This window comes from Cynocephalus volans, chromosome 4, assembly GCF_027409185.1.
Source record: "Cynocephalus volans isolate mCynVol1 chromosome 4, mCynVol1.pri, whole genome shotgun sequence".
In the NCBI taxonomy this organism is placed as follows: Eukaryota; Metazoa; Chordata; class Mammalia; order Dermoptera; family Cynocephalidae; genus Cynocephalus; species Cynocephalus volans.
In genome coordinates, this window is record NC_084463.1 from 14,200,497 (window position 1) to 14,217,843 (window position 17,347).

Sequence of the window (17,347 nt, forward strand, 5' to 3'; positions counted from 1 at the left end):
TGATGCTGATTAACTCATACCATGGGGTAGAGGCTTTGTGGTTACCCAGACTTTGGGGAAGATGTGCAGATCACATATGGTCTTCGCCTCTCAGAAGGAGTGAGGGCTGAGGGCCCCACAGCCAAGAATTATCCCAGAGTGGGGCAAGTGCTGCACCTAGGGGACAGAGAAGTGGAATGAGAAGAGCTCAGGGCTCCTCAGGAAATAAGGGCAGGGGACAGACCATTCAGGAGCCTCCTCCTCCCTAGCAAAGGACCTTGCTTGCAAAGGCGGTACTGAAAACATTCTTTAGAAGGGGATTCGGAGTAAGCCACATGCTCCCTCTGGTGGTCATACAGGGAATTGCACCATCAGACCGAGGCTGCTGGTGGACGTTCTGCGATAAGTGGAGTAATTCATCCAATCACTTCCCAGGCTTCGCTGCTCTTTGTGACTCAATACAGTTCTGAATTGTGGGAAATCCCAAAATGAAGTGAAAGTTCAGTAACTCCCAGTCCATGTGACCTTCCTGAAGAGGGAAGGGAAAATGTTCACAAGAGTCTTTCCAGGGAGCAGGTCACAGACCTCAGAATAGTACTTGGAGCAGTGGCTCCGAGCCCTGGCTGCTGCCCAGCGTCACCTGGGAGCTTGTTAAGCATCAACCTGCATGCGCCGACCCCCAGGTTCATATTCAACAGGTGTGGAGGGGGTCCTGGGTATCTGGTGGTTTACCTGGGGCCCCGTGAAGCCTCATGTTTCACAAAGAAGGAGGCCTTGCAGCAGGGTCAGGGAGGGGCAGTAGCTCATACAGTACCATTTCCCTTCCAGAGCACCTGGAATTTCCCTCTGAGTGCAGAAGGCGCAATAAGTCTGTGCATAGAACATTCTAGAAACGTGACTCCTCTCCATTGCTCTTACTTCCCCCCCTGCGGGCTACAGGCCTGGAATACCCCCTCTTCTTATTTGCCTTGCTGCTACATCCAAGAAGCTTCAGGAGGGAGCACACCTCCTCCTGAAAGCCCTCCTGGCTGGACCTGCCCCATTCCTGTTCATTCCCCCCCGCCACGTGGGAGCCCAAGTGTGTGCCCCTGTCTCCAGTGTGGAATTTCATTTAAGGGTGCCTGGATTCCATTTCAGGGTTTGGCCCATCACATTTTATTTGTCATCAGTGAGCCCGCATTCAGAGCAGCACGTCACGGAGACCTTGGCCCTGAATTATAAGTAGCCGGGCTCTCCCCTGCCGGACTCCTGGTCTCCGCTGGAGCTTCTCCCCGCAACTCCAGCTTTTCTCTTTTCTCCTCTGTCTCCAAGCCCACAGGCGGTCAGTGGGATTCCACCTTCTACCTGCCCCCACCCTGGGTGTCAGTGCAGTGGGAAGAGTTGTGGAATGGGAGCTGGAGTCCTCTCTTCCAGCTCTGGCTCTGTCACAGGCTGGCTGTGTCACCCTGGACAAGTCACTGCCTCTCTGGGGGCCTCAATTTCCCCTTCCATAAAATGAAAATTGACTATTTCACTCTCTAAGGACCTTCCCTGCTTAAGCCTTTCGGTGGTTTTCAGGGCCTGGGGGCAGTGGATTCAGACAAAGAGCTTAATTCCCAAGCAGAATGGTGGTGCTCCCTGCCTCTGGCCCCCAAACACACCCCAATAACTTGCTGCTGCCCTTGGTTCCCCTGCCAGTTCTCACTTGCCCTCCCTGGACATTTGCAGACTCACACGAAGAAACTAGACACTAGGTAGTGCCATGATCCTGCCAGGCCTCCAGCCTCTGTGGGAAGGGAGGAAGAGGGAAGATGGGCTTGGTCCTGAGTGCAGAAACTCCCAGAGGGGAGCACGCTGCAGGGCCTTGGGCCACAGGCTTAAGGGACAGCCTGACACCATCTTGGGCTGAGGCTGCCCTGGGTGGGTGGGTCCCTGCCTGAAAGGATAGGGAGCTGGAGCAAGTGATAACAGTGGTCTCACCCTCACTGTCCAGTCCCTGGCCCCTGGCGCTGGGATTTACTAAGCTGTAGCAACACCCAACAGACCCAATGACTTTGCACCTGTGAGCCTTTCAGACTTCCACCAGGCATCTGGAAGCCAGGCTGAGGTCTCTGACCCCAAGGCTCCTGTCAATTCAGGGGCCAGGAGGAGCCTATAGGTGACGATATTGAACTTCTTGCTTTTATAAGCAGATGAATGACTGAGTAACTAACTGAAAAACAAATGAGACCAGGCTGTATTTGAACTCTGCTTTGAAGAAGTGGGCTGGCCGGAGTGCAGTTAGAGGAGGGAGCGAGGGAGGCACGGGAAGCAGCCATCTCTGAAGCTGGTGGGCTTTATTATGAGCACGAGGTGGCACAGGGTGGGAGGAAGCATTGCCCACCCGGGGTCGCATTGAGCCAGGCGCTTCCTTCAGCCGAACACTGGCAGTGACGAGGGCAAAAGTCTATAGCCTGGGGAAGACAGGAAGACTCCGGAGACAGGGTGTCCTTGACTTCCCAACAAGCCCCGATGCTCTGGCTGGGCACAGATGACTCTGAAAAGACAAAGGCAGGATTTGGGCCAGGAGGTGGTGGCAGAGGTCAAGATTTTTGTTTTTCCCTCGTCTATCTTACTCTTCTCTAGGGTTCCTCTGAGCTCCCTCGTCACATACTCCACACCAAGCACTGGGCAATCATGTTTAAACACACGATGGGTGACAGACCACCTGGCTGATGCATGGATGAAAATTCTTCCCGGCCCACCCAAGCGTCCTTGTGGCTCCCCAGCTGTGCCCTGCCCTACCCCCTGCTCGGCCCTTCCCACACGTACCTACTGTCACAGCTCATCTTCACTGACTTGCCTGGAAGGGGGAAGGAAAAGCACAGGTAAGAAAGAAATCAGCTGGGACGGGGCCAGCCTAGGTGCCCCTGATGTTGGGGACTCCGCCACACTGTCTCAGAGCTCAATCCTCGGCCTGCTCTCCCTTCTCCAGCCCCGGCCCACCCCATCAGTTACCCCGAAGCACTCACCGATGCTTCTTATTGCCCCCACAACGGAATCTTTTGCCTTGAAAAGAGAAAACAAGGTTCATTTTCATTGGCTCATTCTCATTTTCCAAGGAGATGCTGGAGGACTCAACTCTTCCAGTCTCTTCTCCCTCCCTTCTGCCAGCATCACCATGATGTTGGGCTTCAAGGTCATATTTGACTATTTCTCTCTCTTTACATAGGGCTGGACCATAAGCATTCAAGAGCCTAAGTCAGCCAATGAGCATTTACTGCAGCGGGTCTGTGGTGGACTGTGAACACGCTGAGAACAGCGGCTGAGACTGGGCCACTGTGGGGCTACCAGCACGGTGCTGGGCACATAGTAGCTGCTCAATAAACACTTGGAGAGGGATGGCAGCAAGTGTAACGCTGAGATCCCTGCTTGGGCCTGTCTGCTTCCTACACCTGTCTGCTCAGCCGCTATGCAGCACTACCCTCCAGCAGCTTACAACAGGTGAATCGGGGAGACCAGCTACGCCTGCAGATGGAAGGAAGCCTTTAGGTGGGGTGGCGGTGACCACGATGTGTTAGAATTCCAGAACACAGAGGTGTGTCTGCCTTATATATGTCTTCTTTTCACTGGTTATGTTTCTTTGTATTTTTCTTTTGGTTGCACCAAAACAAGTCAACAAGCATCTAATAAGCTCCTGCTGTATGCTTGCTGGGGCAGGGATACATAGGGATCCTACTCTCCCCCAGAACCCTCCATGTCTTCACTGGACCCTTCATGAAGCACTTTCTTGACCACCATATCTTTGAATGCTAGTCCTAACCTTGTGAGGAAGATGGGGTCATCCCCGTTTCACAGATGAGCAAATGGAGGCCCAGGGAGTTCGGGATCCATGGTAAGTTAGCAGCTGAGCCCAAGGGTCTGGCTCCCAGCCACACCTGCTTTCCAGCAGCGGGGAGCTGGACACCTGGGCTCGGCTGAGTCTGGTTCTGCTTCTCATGGGCTGTGGAAACTCGGGTAGGTTGCTGCACCACTCAGAGTGTGTCTGATTTTTCTTCTGTAAAATGCTGACAGTAGTGGCATCCCTCGGTGCTGATGAGCAGATTAAATGGGCTAGGATGTAGCTCAAGCCTAAGAAAGTGCCCCGATCAGGGCAGGTGCCCAGTTCCCCTTGTCTGGGCCTCCCATTCACACTGCGGGTTCCCAGGACCAGAAGGAGCCGGCTCTCCCATCTTGGCAGCTGCTCCTGAGTCCACCAGAGGGCGCACTCGAGGAAGAGGGAACCTCACTCTGCGGTCCAAGGTCCAGGCAGCCTGGCATCCCAGCCGCCTCCATTCCCACCTCCTGCAGGGGGTGGGGGTGGGGTGGAGACTCACTCCTCCCTTGTGGGATCTGGAAAGCCAGTGTGCTCAGGGGCTTTGAGAAGAGGTGTGCCCCCACCCAGCACCCCCTTCCAACACGAGGCCACCCCCACTTACTGAGGATGATGATGAGCCCCACGAGGAAGGCCAGGCCAGCGAAGATTAGGCCCCCATTGCGGACAGACTCATAGTCTTGGGAAAGAGAGGGTCAAAGAGGCAGGTGGGTCGTCTCTCCTGACAGCCTTCCCGCAGCCACCCCAGCAGCAGCCCCGTGGCAACGGGGGAGGTAATGGGGGGCAAATAACAGGGATCCAAGGCTGGCAGAAGCCAGGAGCCAGCTGCTTGGTAGGGGGGAGGGGGAGGGCAGGGGTCAGGAAGGGTGGGGAGGGGCCCGCCAGGCTTACCGTAGTAGAATGGGTCCGCATCCCCCTTGGGGCTGCCACCTGAGGAGAAAGCCCAGAGGCGGAATGAGGGGGGAGTCACAGATGGTGGGCCAGCCACAGGAACAGCTGGAATTCCAAGTCCTTCCCTTCCCAGTGGACCCCCAAATGTCCAAGTGGGCCTGGGGAGGCTGGTTAAGAGACACCCTTGGAAGAGGAGGCCAGCAGGGCATCTGCCCTAGGCTGCTTCAGACACAGTCACCCTGGGACCACATTCCGAGCATCCAAAGCAGGAGTCCAGGCTGTCTGTGGGGCCTCTAGCAACTCAGGGAAGGGTTGGTTCTTTCCTGCCTCTTGTTTATACCAGAGTAGGAAAAGGCCAGAAAGACATGTCCCATTCTACTTGCTACAGCCTCTCTTCATAAGCGACTACAAGGTGCTTGGCAAATATTTGTGAGACGACTGCATGAATAAAATAGAACTTTGATGTTCATTGAACAGAAGGAGGAAAACTGAGGCCCAGTTTGGAGACTTGTCCAAAGTCCCAATGGGAGTTGGAAGTAGAACCGGGTCTTGAACCTGGGTTTCTAGATTCTGCTCACCTATGTTGCCATCCTCGGGGAGAAGCAAATTTATTAGAAACCTTAGTATATAGTGCTTGAAACATGCCAGCTTAAAGCTAACAAATTATTAACTATTATACCAACCGTATGAGGAATTAGTATTATTCCAGTATAATCCATGAGAGAATGGAGGCCCAGAGAGGTTAAGTAACTCACCTGCAGTGACTCAGCAAGTAAGGATTTGAGCTGGGATTTGAACCCAGGCAGCGGGTTTCTAAGAATCTAGGTGCTGAAGCCCTTCACTATGCCGCCTCTCAGGTGGCAGGAAGAAAGACCACCCAAGGCCAGGGCATCTGGTCCTGCCCCCACCTTCTGTGGCTACCCCCCACCAATCCCCTGACGTAGGGCTGCTCAGCAGCCAGCAGATGTCACAGTTCTGCCCTTCAAGCCCCATGAGCACATTTGCCCTTGGACAGCTGGAAGGTGGCCTGGATAGAGCTTTTCTGCCTGGCTGAAGGCTGCCCCTCTTTCCTGTTCCGCTCGAGCCTCTTCTTGGCCCCAGACAAGTAGCGCCTAAAGCTGAAGGAGTGTGTAAGCCAGCACCCCCAGGCTGTGCGGAACTGTGCCTCCAGCAGTGGGAGGCCTCGGGGCCTGGTGAGCCCAGCTGTCCCCAGTGGCCAGTCCTTAGGCCAGGAGAGAACAGGCCAGGAGGGGTCAGTGTCTGCTCCTGAAGAGCCTGAGGTGCTGGTTGCTCAGGAAGGCCAGAGGCCAAGGGCAGGTCACAGGGGGCCCAGGTCCCTGTCTCCATGCGGAAGGCCTTCAAGTTGTCTTCCCAGATTGACTTCAAGTCTTGTTCAAGGTCACATGGGAAGTTAATGTCAGAGCCAAGCTAGACCCAAGCTAAGACTCCCCTCACCATGCCAAGAAACTGCCACTTGCCTGAGCACCTCATCTTGAGCATTTGATAAACCCCTCCTCCACCCAATGCCCTCTCCTCGTCTAGATCTGACTCAAAACCCACCTCAGGCAGCAAATGCCCTTGTTGGCCTCCAGACCTGAGTCATTCTCTATTACCAGGTGACTTTGGGAAGTGTAATTGTGAACTTGGTGTTCTCACCCCAAATCCAGCCTGGGAAGGATGACCAGAGGGGCCTGCTCCTTCCCCAGCTAGACCCCATCACCTCCTGCTGTGAGTTCAGACAGTCTAGCAAGCAAGGTACACTGACCAAGGGTAGGTGCGTGCCAGAAAGTCAGGGATGGATGCTCACCCCAGCAGCTTCCGCCAGCTGCCTGAAGTTCTGCCATTTAAGCTCTATATCTTTGAGATGCAAATTTTCTTACAACTGGGTACTCAGGAAGGCAGGGGTTGCAGGAGAGGGAAGAGTGAGGTCCAGCTCACCCCTCCAAAGGCAGCCCAAGCAGAGCCAGCCCTACTCTGCATGTGCACCCGCACGCGCACCCACACACACACCTGCACACGCACCCGCACGCACACTGTCCCACTCACCGTCGTCCATGGACAGCCCTGCCATTTCCCCAGACGACTAGACAGGTCTCCACTACCCTCTTCCTGCTGCCTCTGCTTCGGGGCGGGTGTCTGGCCATAGGGTGACCGGGGACGAAGTGGGGGCATTAAACATTAACAGTGGCAGGTAATATTTACCCTGGTCACAAGAAAAGCCATGGTGTGGATGGAGGGGCTCCCGCTGAGGCGTGAGGGGGTGCACAGGGAGGCAGGGGCAGAGAGGAGCTGGCTGAGTTTCCAAACCCTCCCAAAGGAAATTTCCAAAGAGAAGGACGAGGACGGGTGGCAGTGGCATTCTCCCACCAGCCCAAGAGGCTGCAGCTGGGGCGGTGGGCATGGGGAGGTGGAAGCTTCAACATATGTTCAGTGTGTACTATACTCAGGAGCTCTCGGGAGCAGTGGCAGCAGCTATGAAGGCTCCCCAAGCCCCCAAGCCCCCAACCCCCCCCCACCAACTGCTGGGCCCACCCTGTTGCAGCTGATATTTCTTACGTGTCACTCGAGGCTTCCCTGAGTGGTCTCCAGTGCCTGGCACACCTCCCCTTCCTGCACAGCCTTCGAGGACCACCCTGAGCCCTCCAGCATGTCTGACCCCCATGCCTCTCTCTCTATCCCCACATCTCTGCCGCCGCCCGTCCTCCCTGCTACAGCCACTGTTTGGCCTGGCACTCTAGCTGTTTCGATGCCAGTTTTCCACCGTGCATTGTAGCCTCCTTAAGGAAGGGGCCAAGCCTTCTCGTAGGGGAACGCCTTGCTTCTGTGGTTTATAAAGCACCTCCCTGATGTCTCCTTAAGCATGGCTAGTTCCCTGTTTCACAGATGAGGCGTCTGAGGTATAGAGAGGAGGGGGCCTTGTGTAGTGAGAGGCGAGGAGGAGACGTCAGTCAGGCCCTCGCCTTGGGGGTCAGGGGCTTTCCCCACACCACCCAGGCTGCTTTCCCATTCCACCGGGAACTCCTTCACCTCGGGAACTCTGGTGCCAGGTACCCCATGGGTACTGCGGAAGCCTCTTTGAGTTCTAGTCAACTGAATTGGCCTCCAGAAGAGGCTGATGCCCAAGAGTAGCCAAAGGTCAAGGCCACTGGTCAGCGTCCACCAGGGGCGGTTCAGTCCTTCCAAAAGGAACCACTCCATCTTTGAATCCTCCTGGAGCAGTGGCAGGGGATCAACACAAATTCACACCCTGGCCTCACTTGCTAATCGTGTGGCCTCTGTCAAGTTGCTTAACCTCTCTGTGCCTCAGTCTCCTTTTCTGTAAAGTGGGGCAGTACCTCCCTCCTAGGGTTGCTGTGAGGAGTGAGATAATGCATGTAAAGAGTGTAGCACTGAGCCTGGGATACATATAGTAAGTGTCATTCTTGTCACTGTCATATTTGTGCTGATGGGAGAAATAACAGGCATCAGTCTTCTGCTGAGCCTCAGCTGTTGCACACAGAAAAACCAACCACCCTCCATTGAACATGAGCATTGAATGAGTGAGACGGAGAGAGAATGTCATGTCCTTGCAGACCGGAGCCATGACACCCATTCAGCTCTCTCCTGCTTTCAGAGCCAAGTGATGTATAGCCATGATAAGGTTACAAGAGTTAGTGCTGTAACGCTCTTTGCACGCACTGCCCGCTTAACCCCTGTGAGTTCCATTTTACAGATAAAGAAACCGAGGCTGATCATTTGCTCCCAGCAACAACCGCTGGAGGTGACCAGGGCAGGGCCATGATCCCCTTTGGGCAGAAGAGAAAAATTGAGGGCAGGGAGATTAAGGGACTTACCTGGAACACACAGTTAATGGCAAAACCAGAGCTAGAAAGGCCAGATCCTCAAGGCTATGCTACAAAGCTACTGGCACTCTTCACACAAGACAATGGCGTCCCCTTTCATTATACATTACTATGTCACCTTATTGTATTTTGTCTATCTTTGTAAGCCACCATCGATTCTTTCTAGAAAGGTGAGGAATGTAGAAATAGGTGAAAAGTTAGATAGATAGATAGACAGGAGGCAATCGGGAAAGCAAGTTGACCACTGCATTTTTGAGCTGTACGTGCAAGGCATCATCCCAAGCACTTTACAAAAATTAACTCATTTAATCTTCACAACAACTCTGTAAGGTAAGGATGGTGTTGTTATAACCTCCATTTTATAGAGGAAGAAACTGAGGCACAGAGAAGTTAAATACCTTGCCAGAGGCCAGGCAGCTAGGAAGTAGGGGAGCCAAGATTTGAAGCCAGCAGTCTGGTTTCAAAGTTACTGCAGTTGGATGGATAGACAGACAGACGGATGAGGAGGCTGTGGACAGCTGTCTTCCCAGCCCTTGCAGCTCAGAGATGCTCTGCACACCTATCACAACCAGCGCAGGACCCTATATAGAAGCCCAGGTTTGGCAATTCTGCCTCTCCTCATTTCTGCTTGTCCTGCACTTCTGGGGAGCAGGTGGGTGCACTTGAAAGTGATGGGGTGGACACCCATGTCAGCCTGAGAAGGGGAAGGAGGGACGGGGCTCAGGGGACTCACCTAGGTACCACCTGTCCATGGCAGGAGCTGCTGGCTGTGCTCACAAGTGCAAGAGAGCTGTGAAGTGCTGCTCGCCCAGGGCCTGGATGAAAAGAGTGGCACTCCTCCCTCCACACCTCCACGGAGCCCGTGTGCAGGAAGGGGCGGGCGAGGGGCTGGCAAGGGAGCCCTCACCTCGTGCCTGCCTGTCAGGGCAGGGTGGGGCAAGGGATCCATGTGAGAACCAGGGGAGATTCTCTGACCTCCACCTGGCACCCGAGGAAGGGGAAACTGTGAGCGGCAGCCCAGCAAGCCACGGTCCCCACACGGGCCCCTCCCTCCGGGGCTCGATGCTGCAGCCAGTACCCTGCAGGCAGCCCAAGGTGCCAAAAAGGTTGCCAGGAGCCAGGAGGGTACAACCTGGACTGGAGCCAGCAGAATCAGAGTCCTTCCTCCCCACCAGGACCCTGGGCTGGCAGCTCAGGGAGACACTCAGGGGCATCTGTGGGTCCCCCAAGCCTGTACTCAGCTGCATCTTCAGCCTCCAGCCCAATTAGGCCTTTGCCCTGATATTTCCTGCCCCAAGGAGCTAGGAGTCCCCTGAGACTGGACAGAGTGGCAGCAGCCCCTAGAAGTTGCCCTAGGTGAGAGGGACTGTTTTCAGGGCATGGCCCTGGGCCTGAGGCGCCAGCCGCAACCTCCCGCGTCATTCGGGAAGTGGGCAGAGGTGGGCAGCTGCGCAGCTGGGAACCGGTGTGGGGCTGCTCCTGCCACAGCCTGCCCTTCCTCAGCCAGGACCCTCTCGCTTACCCCCAGCGACTCACCCAGGCTGTGATGTCAGGCCTGCCAGCGACACCCCAGAGGACTCAGCTGGGCACAGCAGGCTGATGAGGCCTTTGAGGAGTGCTGGCTGGTGCTGGAGGGGAATGGCAGGTCAACGGCACTTCTTCTGGTCCCAGGGCAGGGGTGAGCCAGGAGCCAGCAGCATGGGCTCAGCAGGGCTCTTGTTTCCTGGCCTCCAGAGGCTCTGATGGGCCCAATGCAAGGCTGCAACAAGCCGTCTCTGTGTGGCTGACTCGAGACCACAGGATCCCCCTCAGGCTCCTGGTAGCCACCCTGGCCTGACCTCCCCAATACGGACACTAAGGGACAGAGGCTGGGAGGTGCTGGTTCTGGCCCAGCCTCTGAACTTCAGCTCCAGTCATCCTGACAACTCACTTCTCTGTCCCTCTTAGCAACACTTCCTGCCCTGAGGGGAGGACTGCTGACACTCCAGATAGCCACCTCAGGACTGGAAAAGCCCCTGAAGATGGAGACCAGCAGACCCAGAGGGGCACTGTCTGGATGGGCTGAGACCTGTCCTGGGGCCACTGAGCAGGTCGCGTTTTGGCCACCCCATTGAGGCAGCGGCTGGCAGGCAGCTCCACAAGCAGCCCTGTCACACATTCCCAAGTGGAAACCTGCTCAGACAGCCCAGGGCTGCCAAGTGGAAATTTGCCGAGGGGAGCAATTCGAGAAGTTCATAAATCTCAGGGCTAGATGGGACTTTAAGTGTGACCTGGTCCAAACATATTCTCAGTATTCCAGAAAAGTGGAGATCTCAGCTGGAACTCCCCTCCCCACCCCCACAGAGGTGCACACTCCACATTCCCTACGCGACCCTAACACTGAAGGCAGGTGCCTGGATCCCAGAGACCTCGTGTTGTAGGTGGACTAACTGGAAAGGGCCTCCGAGGCCACCAAATTCAACCTCCTCACTTTATAGACATTTCACTCTCCTGCTCATGACCTTCTGAGTACTTGGCGCATAAGCCGAAGTCCTTTCTGTGTCCTAAAACACCCTTCTTCTGGCTCCAGTGACCTTTCTGTACTTGTCTCCTATTTCTCTGCCCCTTCTCTCCATTCCAGCCCCACTTACTGCTCCTCTAACCCTCCAGGGCACGCTCCTGCCTCAGACCTTTGCACTGGCTGTTTCCTCTCCGGGAGTGCTCTGCCCCCAGAGAGCTTCCTGGCTAAACGCACACTGTCCTCAGGTCTCCTCCAGAGACCTGACTCAGAAGACCTTCTTGGCATCCCTGTTTAACATTTTCACACCCGCCCCCTGCAACACTGCAAACTCCTTTTCTGCTTTATTTTTTCTCTGTAGCACTCACTCTTATCTTACAAGTTATATGTTTTCCTTATCTTGTTTGTTTCTGTCCAACTAGAATTTCAACTCCAGGAGAGAGAGGCTTTTTGTTTGTTTGTTCATTCCTGGATCCCCAGTGTCTGAAACAGCACGGGGTGGACCCTTGTTTTATTAAATGAATGAATCAGTGCCAGAGAGGTGAAGTCATTTCACTAGGGGCACAGACAGACCTAGAACTTGCTGAGGCAGCCCTCTGTGCATGGTATCACCTGCCCTGCAACAGGCAGCTTGTCCTCGCAGAGAGACGAGGCGGGGGGGGGCGGTCAGCAACCCTCACCTTGCCGACAGCTCCCCCAGAGTCCTTCTCAGGACAGGGGGTTCTTTCTCACTGCTCTTGCACCCCGTGGCTGCCTCTGTCCTCCCCCCAGCACTCCTCCCTGAGCCCGGTGGCAGTTTTCAAAAAAGCGTCCATTCGTCCTTTCAGGAGCTGCCCAGGGGGTAGTTAAGAGTCAAGGAGGTCCCCCTCTTCCCCTCACTCACACACAAGTCCTTCTCAAACTTCTTCCTTGACCTCGCTCAGCTAACCGAGGGCATCAGGTCCTAGTTGGCACAGAGGACAAGGAGCCTCTCTCTGAGACATCCCACCCACTCTCCTGCAGAGAGGACCTGGCCCTTTTAACCTGTGGCCGGTGTTCCCCTGAGGGCCAGACAACCCGTGCTTCAATCCCTTTGCACCTGGGACTGCGTGACCCTGGGGAAGGTCATTTCTCTGGGTCTCCTCCTCTCGTCTATAAAATGGGATGATAACACCTACCTTGCAGGGTTGTTGTAGGAATAGAGGTGATGTAGGTAGAGTGCTTGGCCAAAGAAAGTCCTAATAAATGACAGCTCATTCTCCTTACCCCCAGCTGGGCCTCCAGGAGACAAGGACACTCACTGTAACCCCTGCACTTGCTCAGTCCCCAGCAGGCGTGATCTCTAAAGCAGGCTCCCTGGGAGCACCCTCTCCTCCCTGACCCTCTGAGATGATCTCTGCCAGCCACCACCCACCCAGCATCCCCAACCCTCCTTTCTTCCCCAAGACAAACCCAAGCAACATGCCATTCCCTGCTGGTGTCTGACTCTGGTTCTTGTTCTTCCGGTCTTTCCTGGGATAATGCAACCAAGGGTGGAAGAACCACTGTGCTGTCCCAGAAAGTCTACAGGGCAGGCCGAGCTCCCCAGCCCCGCTCTTTGTCCAATTGTTCCAGGCTGGAGCTAAAGAGGAGCACCCAGCTGTGCTTACTTGTTCCCTCCAAGACCCAGAGATCTAGAAGGTCTTTGGGAGGTAAGGGACAGGTAGCCCCAACTCTGGGTTCCTCTTTCACCACTGTCACACCCAATGGGACAGTGTCCTCAGCTGCTATGCCTCAGTCTCTCCTGTCCCTCCCCACCCTCAGCAGACCTCCCTTTGTCCCCTGACTCTTGAGTCTCAGGGCAGCAACCTGGGATGACCATTGTTGGGCTGGTGGGGTAGGGAGTTGACAGACTGGAACATCCAGCAGACTGTTGTCTCCCCTGGTGCTCGCAGGCAAGCAGCAGAGCAGAGACCCTCACCACCAGCCTTCCCAGATGGGACTATCCAGCTCCGCCAGCCCTGGGCTCTGCAGAGGCTGCATGTCAGAGTCCACGGCCTTGAACTCCAGGTCCCCAAATCAACCTCCTGGTGTTGACTTGCAGCTGGAAAGGGGCTTTGGCAAGGCGGAAGCCAGAAGCCCCTAGAAAGCCCTGACCCCTGGCTCAAATCATTCCTCAGCTGAATGGCATGCGTGGCCACTGGGCAGGTAAAGTGGTGGCTCCCAGGCCCCATCTGGGCCACCCAGAGGTCCCGAACCCTGAAGAGTGCTGGCTCCTGTCTCCTGCTGTGGCTGCAGATGCCAGGTCACTGGGGTCTTATAAAGCAGGGCTGGGAGGAGGTGGGCCCTGGAGGGTCCATTTCTTCAGTGTTGGCTTCAAGATGGCTTAAGCTGTGGGGCACAGAGGTCCTGGGAGCTGCCAAAGGGCAATGTACTCTTAGTCAAGGTCACCATCTGGTGACAAGGGCAAACCCATTTGACCTACCTCTCCCACAGTGAATACCCTGGAGAGAAATACATTCTTGGCTTTTTTCAGAATTCATGTCTGGACCTGAACTAGAATAGAGGCTGTTTCTCTCCAGCTGTCATCCTTCTCCCGGGAACTACACTCCTTACCTGGAGGAGGCTCAGTGCCTTTGGGAAGAGCTCCCGGAGCAAGCCCACCCCCGCTGCTCTTTCCTTCCCTCCACAACCTTCTGGGCTCCACTGATGTGGCTCAAATGGCTCGCAGGTGGATTTGTGACTATTCTTTCCACTTATTGCAGACTGTCAAGTCTATCCTGGCCTCCATGAGGGCTTGGATCATGACATCTGTTAACTTTTTGTATCTTCACTGACACGAACGGTGCCCAGCTCTCCTCAGTAGGTAATAATTCCATCCATTTCATGGTTCTCAATAGTTCTGAAGATCTGCTTTGCTCCTCCCAACAGGAGGACAGGAGACAGGAGCCAGCACTCTTTGGGGTCCAGGACCTCTGGGTGGCACAGATAGGGCCGGGGGATGCCACCTTCCCTGCCCAGTGGCCACACGTGCCCTGCAGCCTGGCAGGCTTTGTGATACCCATTTTACAGAGGAGGAAATTGCAGGTGATACGTGAACTAGTCAGAACTTGAACCCAGGCCTTCCAGATAGAAGGAGAACTCTGCTATCAAAGAAAGGAGATAAGGAAATTGATGGTAATACAAATATTAATAACATAATACCAACATGTAGAATTTTCAGTGTTTTTATATCCATTCTACCAGTCTGACTCTGTGAGGTAACAAGAAAAATATTAAGGAATCCATTTTATGGTTGAAGAGACTGAGGCTTAAGTGGCTTTCCCAGGGTTGCACGGCTGCCGGAAGCCCAGTTCACCCTATGGTTAGGAAGGACTTCATTTTACAGAGAAGTAAACTGACAGAAGCTGGGGTCTGCCCCAGCTCACGCAGCAAGAGAGAAGAGGGGAACACAGGGGGTGTCCTGAGCCTCCTGCCTGGCTCAAAGGCAGGAACCCTCTCTTCTGGATGGTGCGGGAGGGCCCACGCTGCACTGGCCCCACCACCCCGAGTTCTTCAGGACATCTGATCACAGCATCACCTGCTCTACCATCACTGCTTTGGCAGGTGCCCCACTGTTGTGCAATCAGGCACGGGGCTGGGGCTGAATCCATAAAATCAACAGCCTGGTGGCTTGAACTGGCTGATTCTGCCCCCCTGGAGCTTAGCTGTGACAGCAATGAATCACACTAATAGCAAGAGGTGGCCATTCCTCCTCTTTGTGGCCTGGAGACAGGTATTTCCAAAGCTCCTCCCTTGGCTCAGGCAAACACACCTGACCTCTCTTTCTTCCGCTGGGCCCAGGTGAGGCAGAACAGCCAGGGACAAGGTGGGGTGAACCAGATAGAGCTGGAGTGTTCTCCCACTCCAGCTGTGCCAGTCGCCCCTGCCATCCCATGTTCCCAGGGAGGGCAGTACCCTCCTTCCCAGAGGAAGGGGATAAGAACCCTGTGACCTTGGGTGTGCTTCAGCCTGGTACCCCCCTCACTTCTTCCCTCCCCCCCAGCTGCTTGCACTCTGCCTGACTCTCTTCCAAGAACAATTTGGAAAGTTCTAATCTACAACTTGCAAAAAAACCCAGAGAGGTGGGAGGGCTGAAGCACCTGGGGATGCAGTAGGCAGACTCACCTATTTTTATAGTGGTGCTAAGTAACACAAACACCTCCATGCAAAGAGACTTGAAAATCTTTGTGGTGGAATTCATGGGGGGCAGGCGGAGTAGTTGGGAGGCACAAGCAGGACACCTGAGGTCACTTTCTGAAGCGCCAGGGGACTCAGTCTTCCCTTCTGGGAAATGGCACAGTGCAGCAGCTTTCCTGTTCAACCAAGTTACATTTGCCACATTAAACCAAATCACAAATATAAATGAGTGTCACATTCCAGACGGATACGTTCTACCCTTGTGGGTCTATCCTTGTGGAGTGTTGCTGTGAGTCCCGAATGGGTTGATCCGTGTGAAGTCCTTAGCCTAGTACATATCAAGCGCTGATAAACGTCAGCTGCTACTATTATTAAATTATTACAATTTTGATCATCAGTTTGACTGTTCGTGTATCTTGTTTCAGACCACTTGCATTCCACATGAGCCTCCTTGGAGCACAGTCTAGCTAGTTTATGCCCCAAGGGGATAGCCATGCTCCAGAGGTGGTCTCATGAGCCACCTGATCGTTCCTTTCTTCATGTGGACCTCAGCCTTCTCCTGGGGAAGGGAGCGAGGCTGAGTGGCGTGCTGTAAAGCATCCTGAAGACTGACAGCCTGGGGTCCATTTCTAGCTCCTCCACCCCCCAACTGTGTGGCCCTAGACCAGTCACAAATTTGTCACAGAGAATCTATAAAATGGAACTATCCTTCCTATCTCAGAGACAATGCTGGGTTACCAGGGGAAACTAAGGGGGTGCTCGGCCTCTGGCAAAGTTGGGATAACCATTTTACACATATGCTGAAGATGAAACTGTCACTCCTTTTTATTAACATAATTATTTTGAGAAAAATCAGAACCTCCCCCTCAGACTTCTTTACACTTATTTTGTAGTTTTATGTTTTGTTTTTAAAAATGTATGGTGGAGGTACCCACAACCTTTTGTGTGCCTGGGGCCTCTAAGGCACTTCAATCTGGTCGTGCTCTGAAATTGTTCAAAGCCTGTAAATTCCCTGATGCATAATGAGTGCTCCATGAACAGTGATCTTATTTACCAAGTCTAAGTGTGAGCAGAGATTTTTTTAATCACCATGATCACCGGGTTAACAACATGGAGCTTAATCTCAAACTTAAGCCTCAGTTTATTCCAAGACCTGAGGGACTGAGGGTAGAAGCCAGAGAAGTGGGAAAGGCATCCAGCGGGTCCCAGGGTAGCCAGGGACCGTCGCTGTGCAGTTTCACAGCTCTGAACACTGAAGAATCTAGAGAGGCGCTATGAAGGTTGAAACCCTAAGGTGTTCCAGGCATACTCATGTTAGAACAGGGCATGGTCCTTGCCCCCTAGGAATTGTCTCATGACAAAGACACACCAAATGCGTAGAGGTGGGGTCTGCACACGGGCGACCGCCAAGTGGAATCTGCCTGCAGCTGTGTTTGTTTGGCCAACAGTGCTTTTTACAAAACCGAACTGGAATGTCTTTGGGAGGACACTCTAGGTGACTCAGGCCCATATGCTCCATTTATTGTGTCACTACAGCCAAGTCACATATTGACATTATCTGTGTGGCCTCTGCAGTTTGGGTCCCAGGTAGACAGTATTAAGGGTAAAGATAAAGGCAGGAGCCAAGTGTGACCAGAGCACTAAAAAGACGGGACTTATTCTCTTCCTGAAGTCCAGGAAGGCTTCACAGAGTAGGGGGTATTTGAATTGGTGGAAAGATAAAAGGAAAGATAAAAGCATAGCCCAAGTGACCCACCATGACGTTCTCTTCCTTAGGTAGTGCCCCCAGAACTGACAAAAGAGAAAGGTTAAAACCTTTTATTTTGGGTCAGTGAGCACCCTGCTATGGGATGGAGCCTGAGCCGAGTGACCTGGGGAGGAGGTGAGTGGGGTGGGGGTGGGAGGGCAGGGGTGAGAAGGAGGGGAAGGGAGGAAGAAGGAAAAGGAAGAGGAGCAAAGAGAGGAGAAGCACGGAGGAGCTACCATAAAAGCAGCTGGGTTAAACATGTACCACCCGGCTGGCTGGGCAGCCTTCACTTCTTCCCTGTGACTGAGGACAGACCCCCCTGGCCCTTTAAGTTCCACGGGCCCTACAAACACTCAAGTTCTTTTACGGAAAGGAAAGCATCTCAGAGCCACTAGGAAACAAATGATATTTTATTCCTTTTT

At 54.0% G+C, this 17,347-nt stretch overlaps 1 protein-coding gene across 2 annotated transcripts; it reads right to left on the reverse strand.

Annotated features, from left to right (window-relative positions):
- Window positions 1–2,775: 2,775 nt before the first annotated feature.
- Window positions 2,776–9,296, reverse strand: FXYD2 (FXYD domain containing ion transport regulator 2). 2 transcript variants are annotated; one of them, XM_063094044.1, is made up of 5 exons: window positions 9,278–9,296; window positions 4,703–4,741; window positions 4,416–4,490; window positions 2,970–3,006; window positions 2,776–2,800 (listed from the first exon to the last, which is right to left on the reverse strand). In XM_063094044.1, the coding sequence occupies exons 1-5, from the start codon at window positions 9,294–9,296 to the stop codon at window positions 2,776–2,778; spliced, it is 195 nt and encodes a 64-aa protein (XP_062950114.1). The 2 variants fall into 2 exon arrangements, with proteins under 2 accessions (XP_062950114.1, XP_062950113.1); XM_063094043.1 differs by lacking the exon at window positions 9,278–9,296 and adding an exon at window positions 6,749–6,773.
- Between the last annotated feature and the right edge of the window lie 8,051 nt (window positions 9,297–17,347).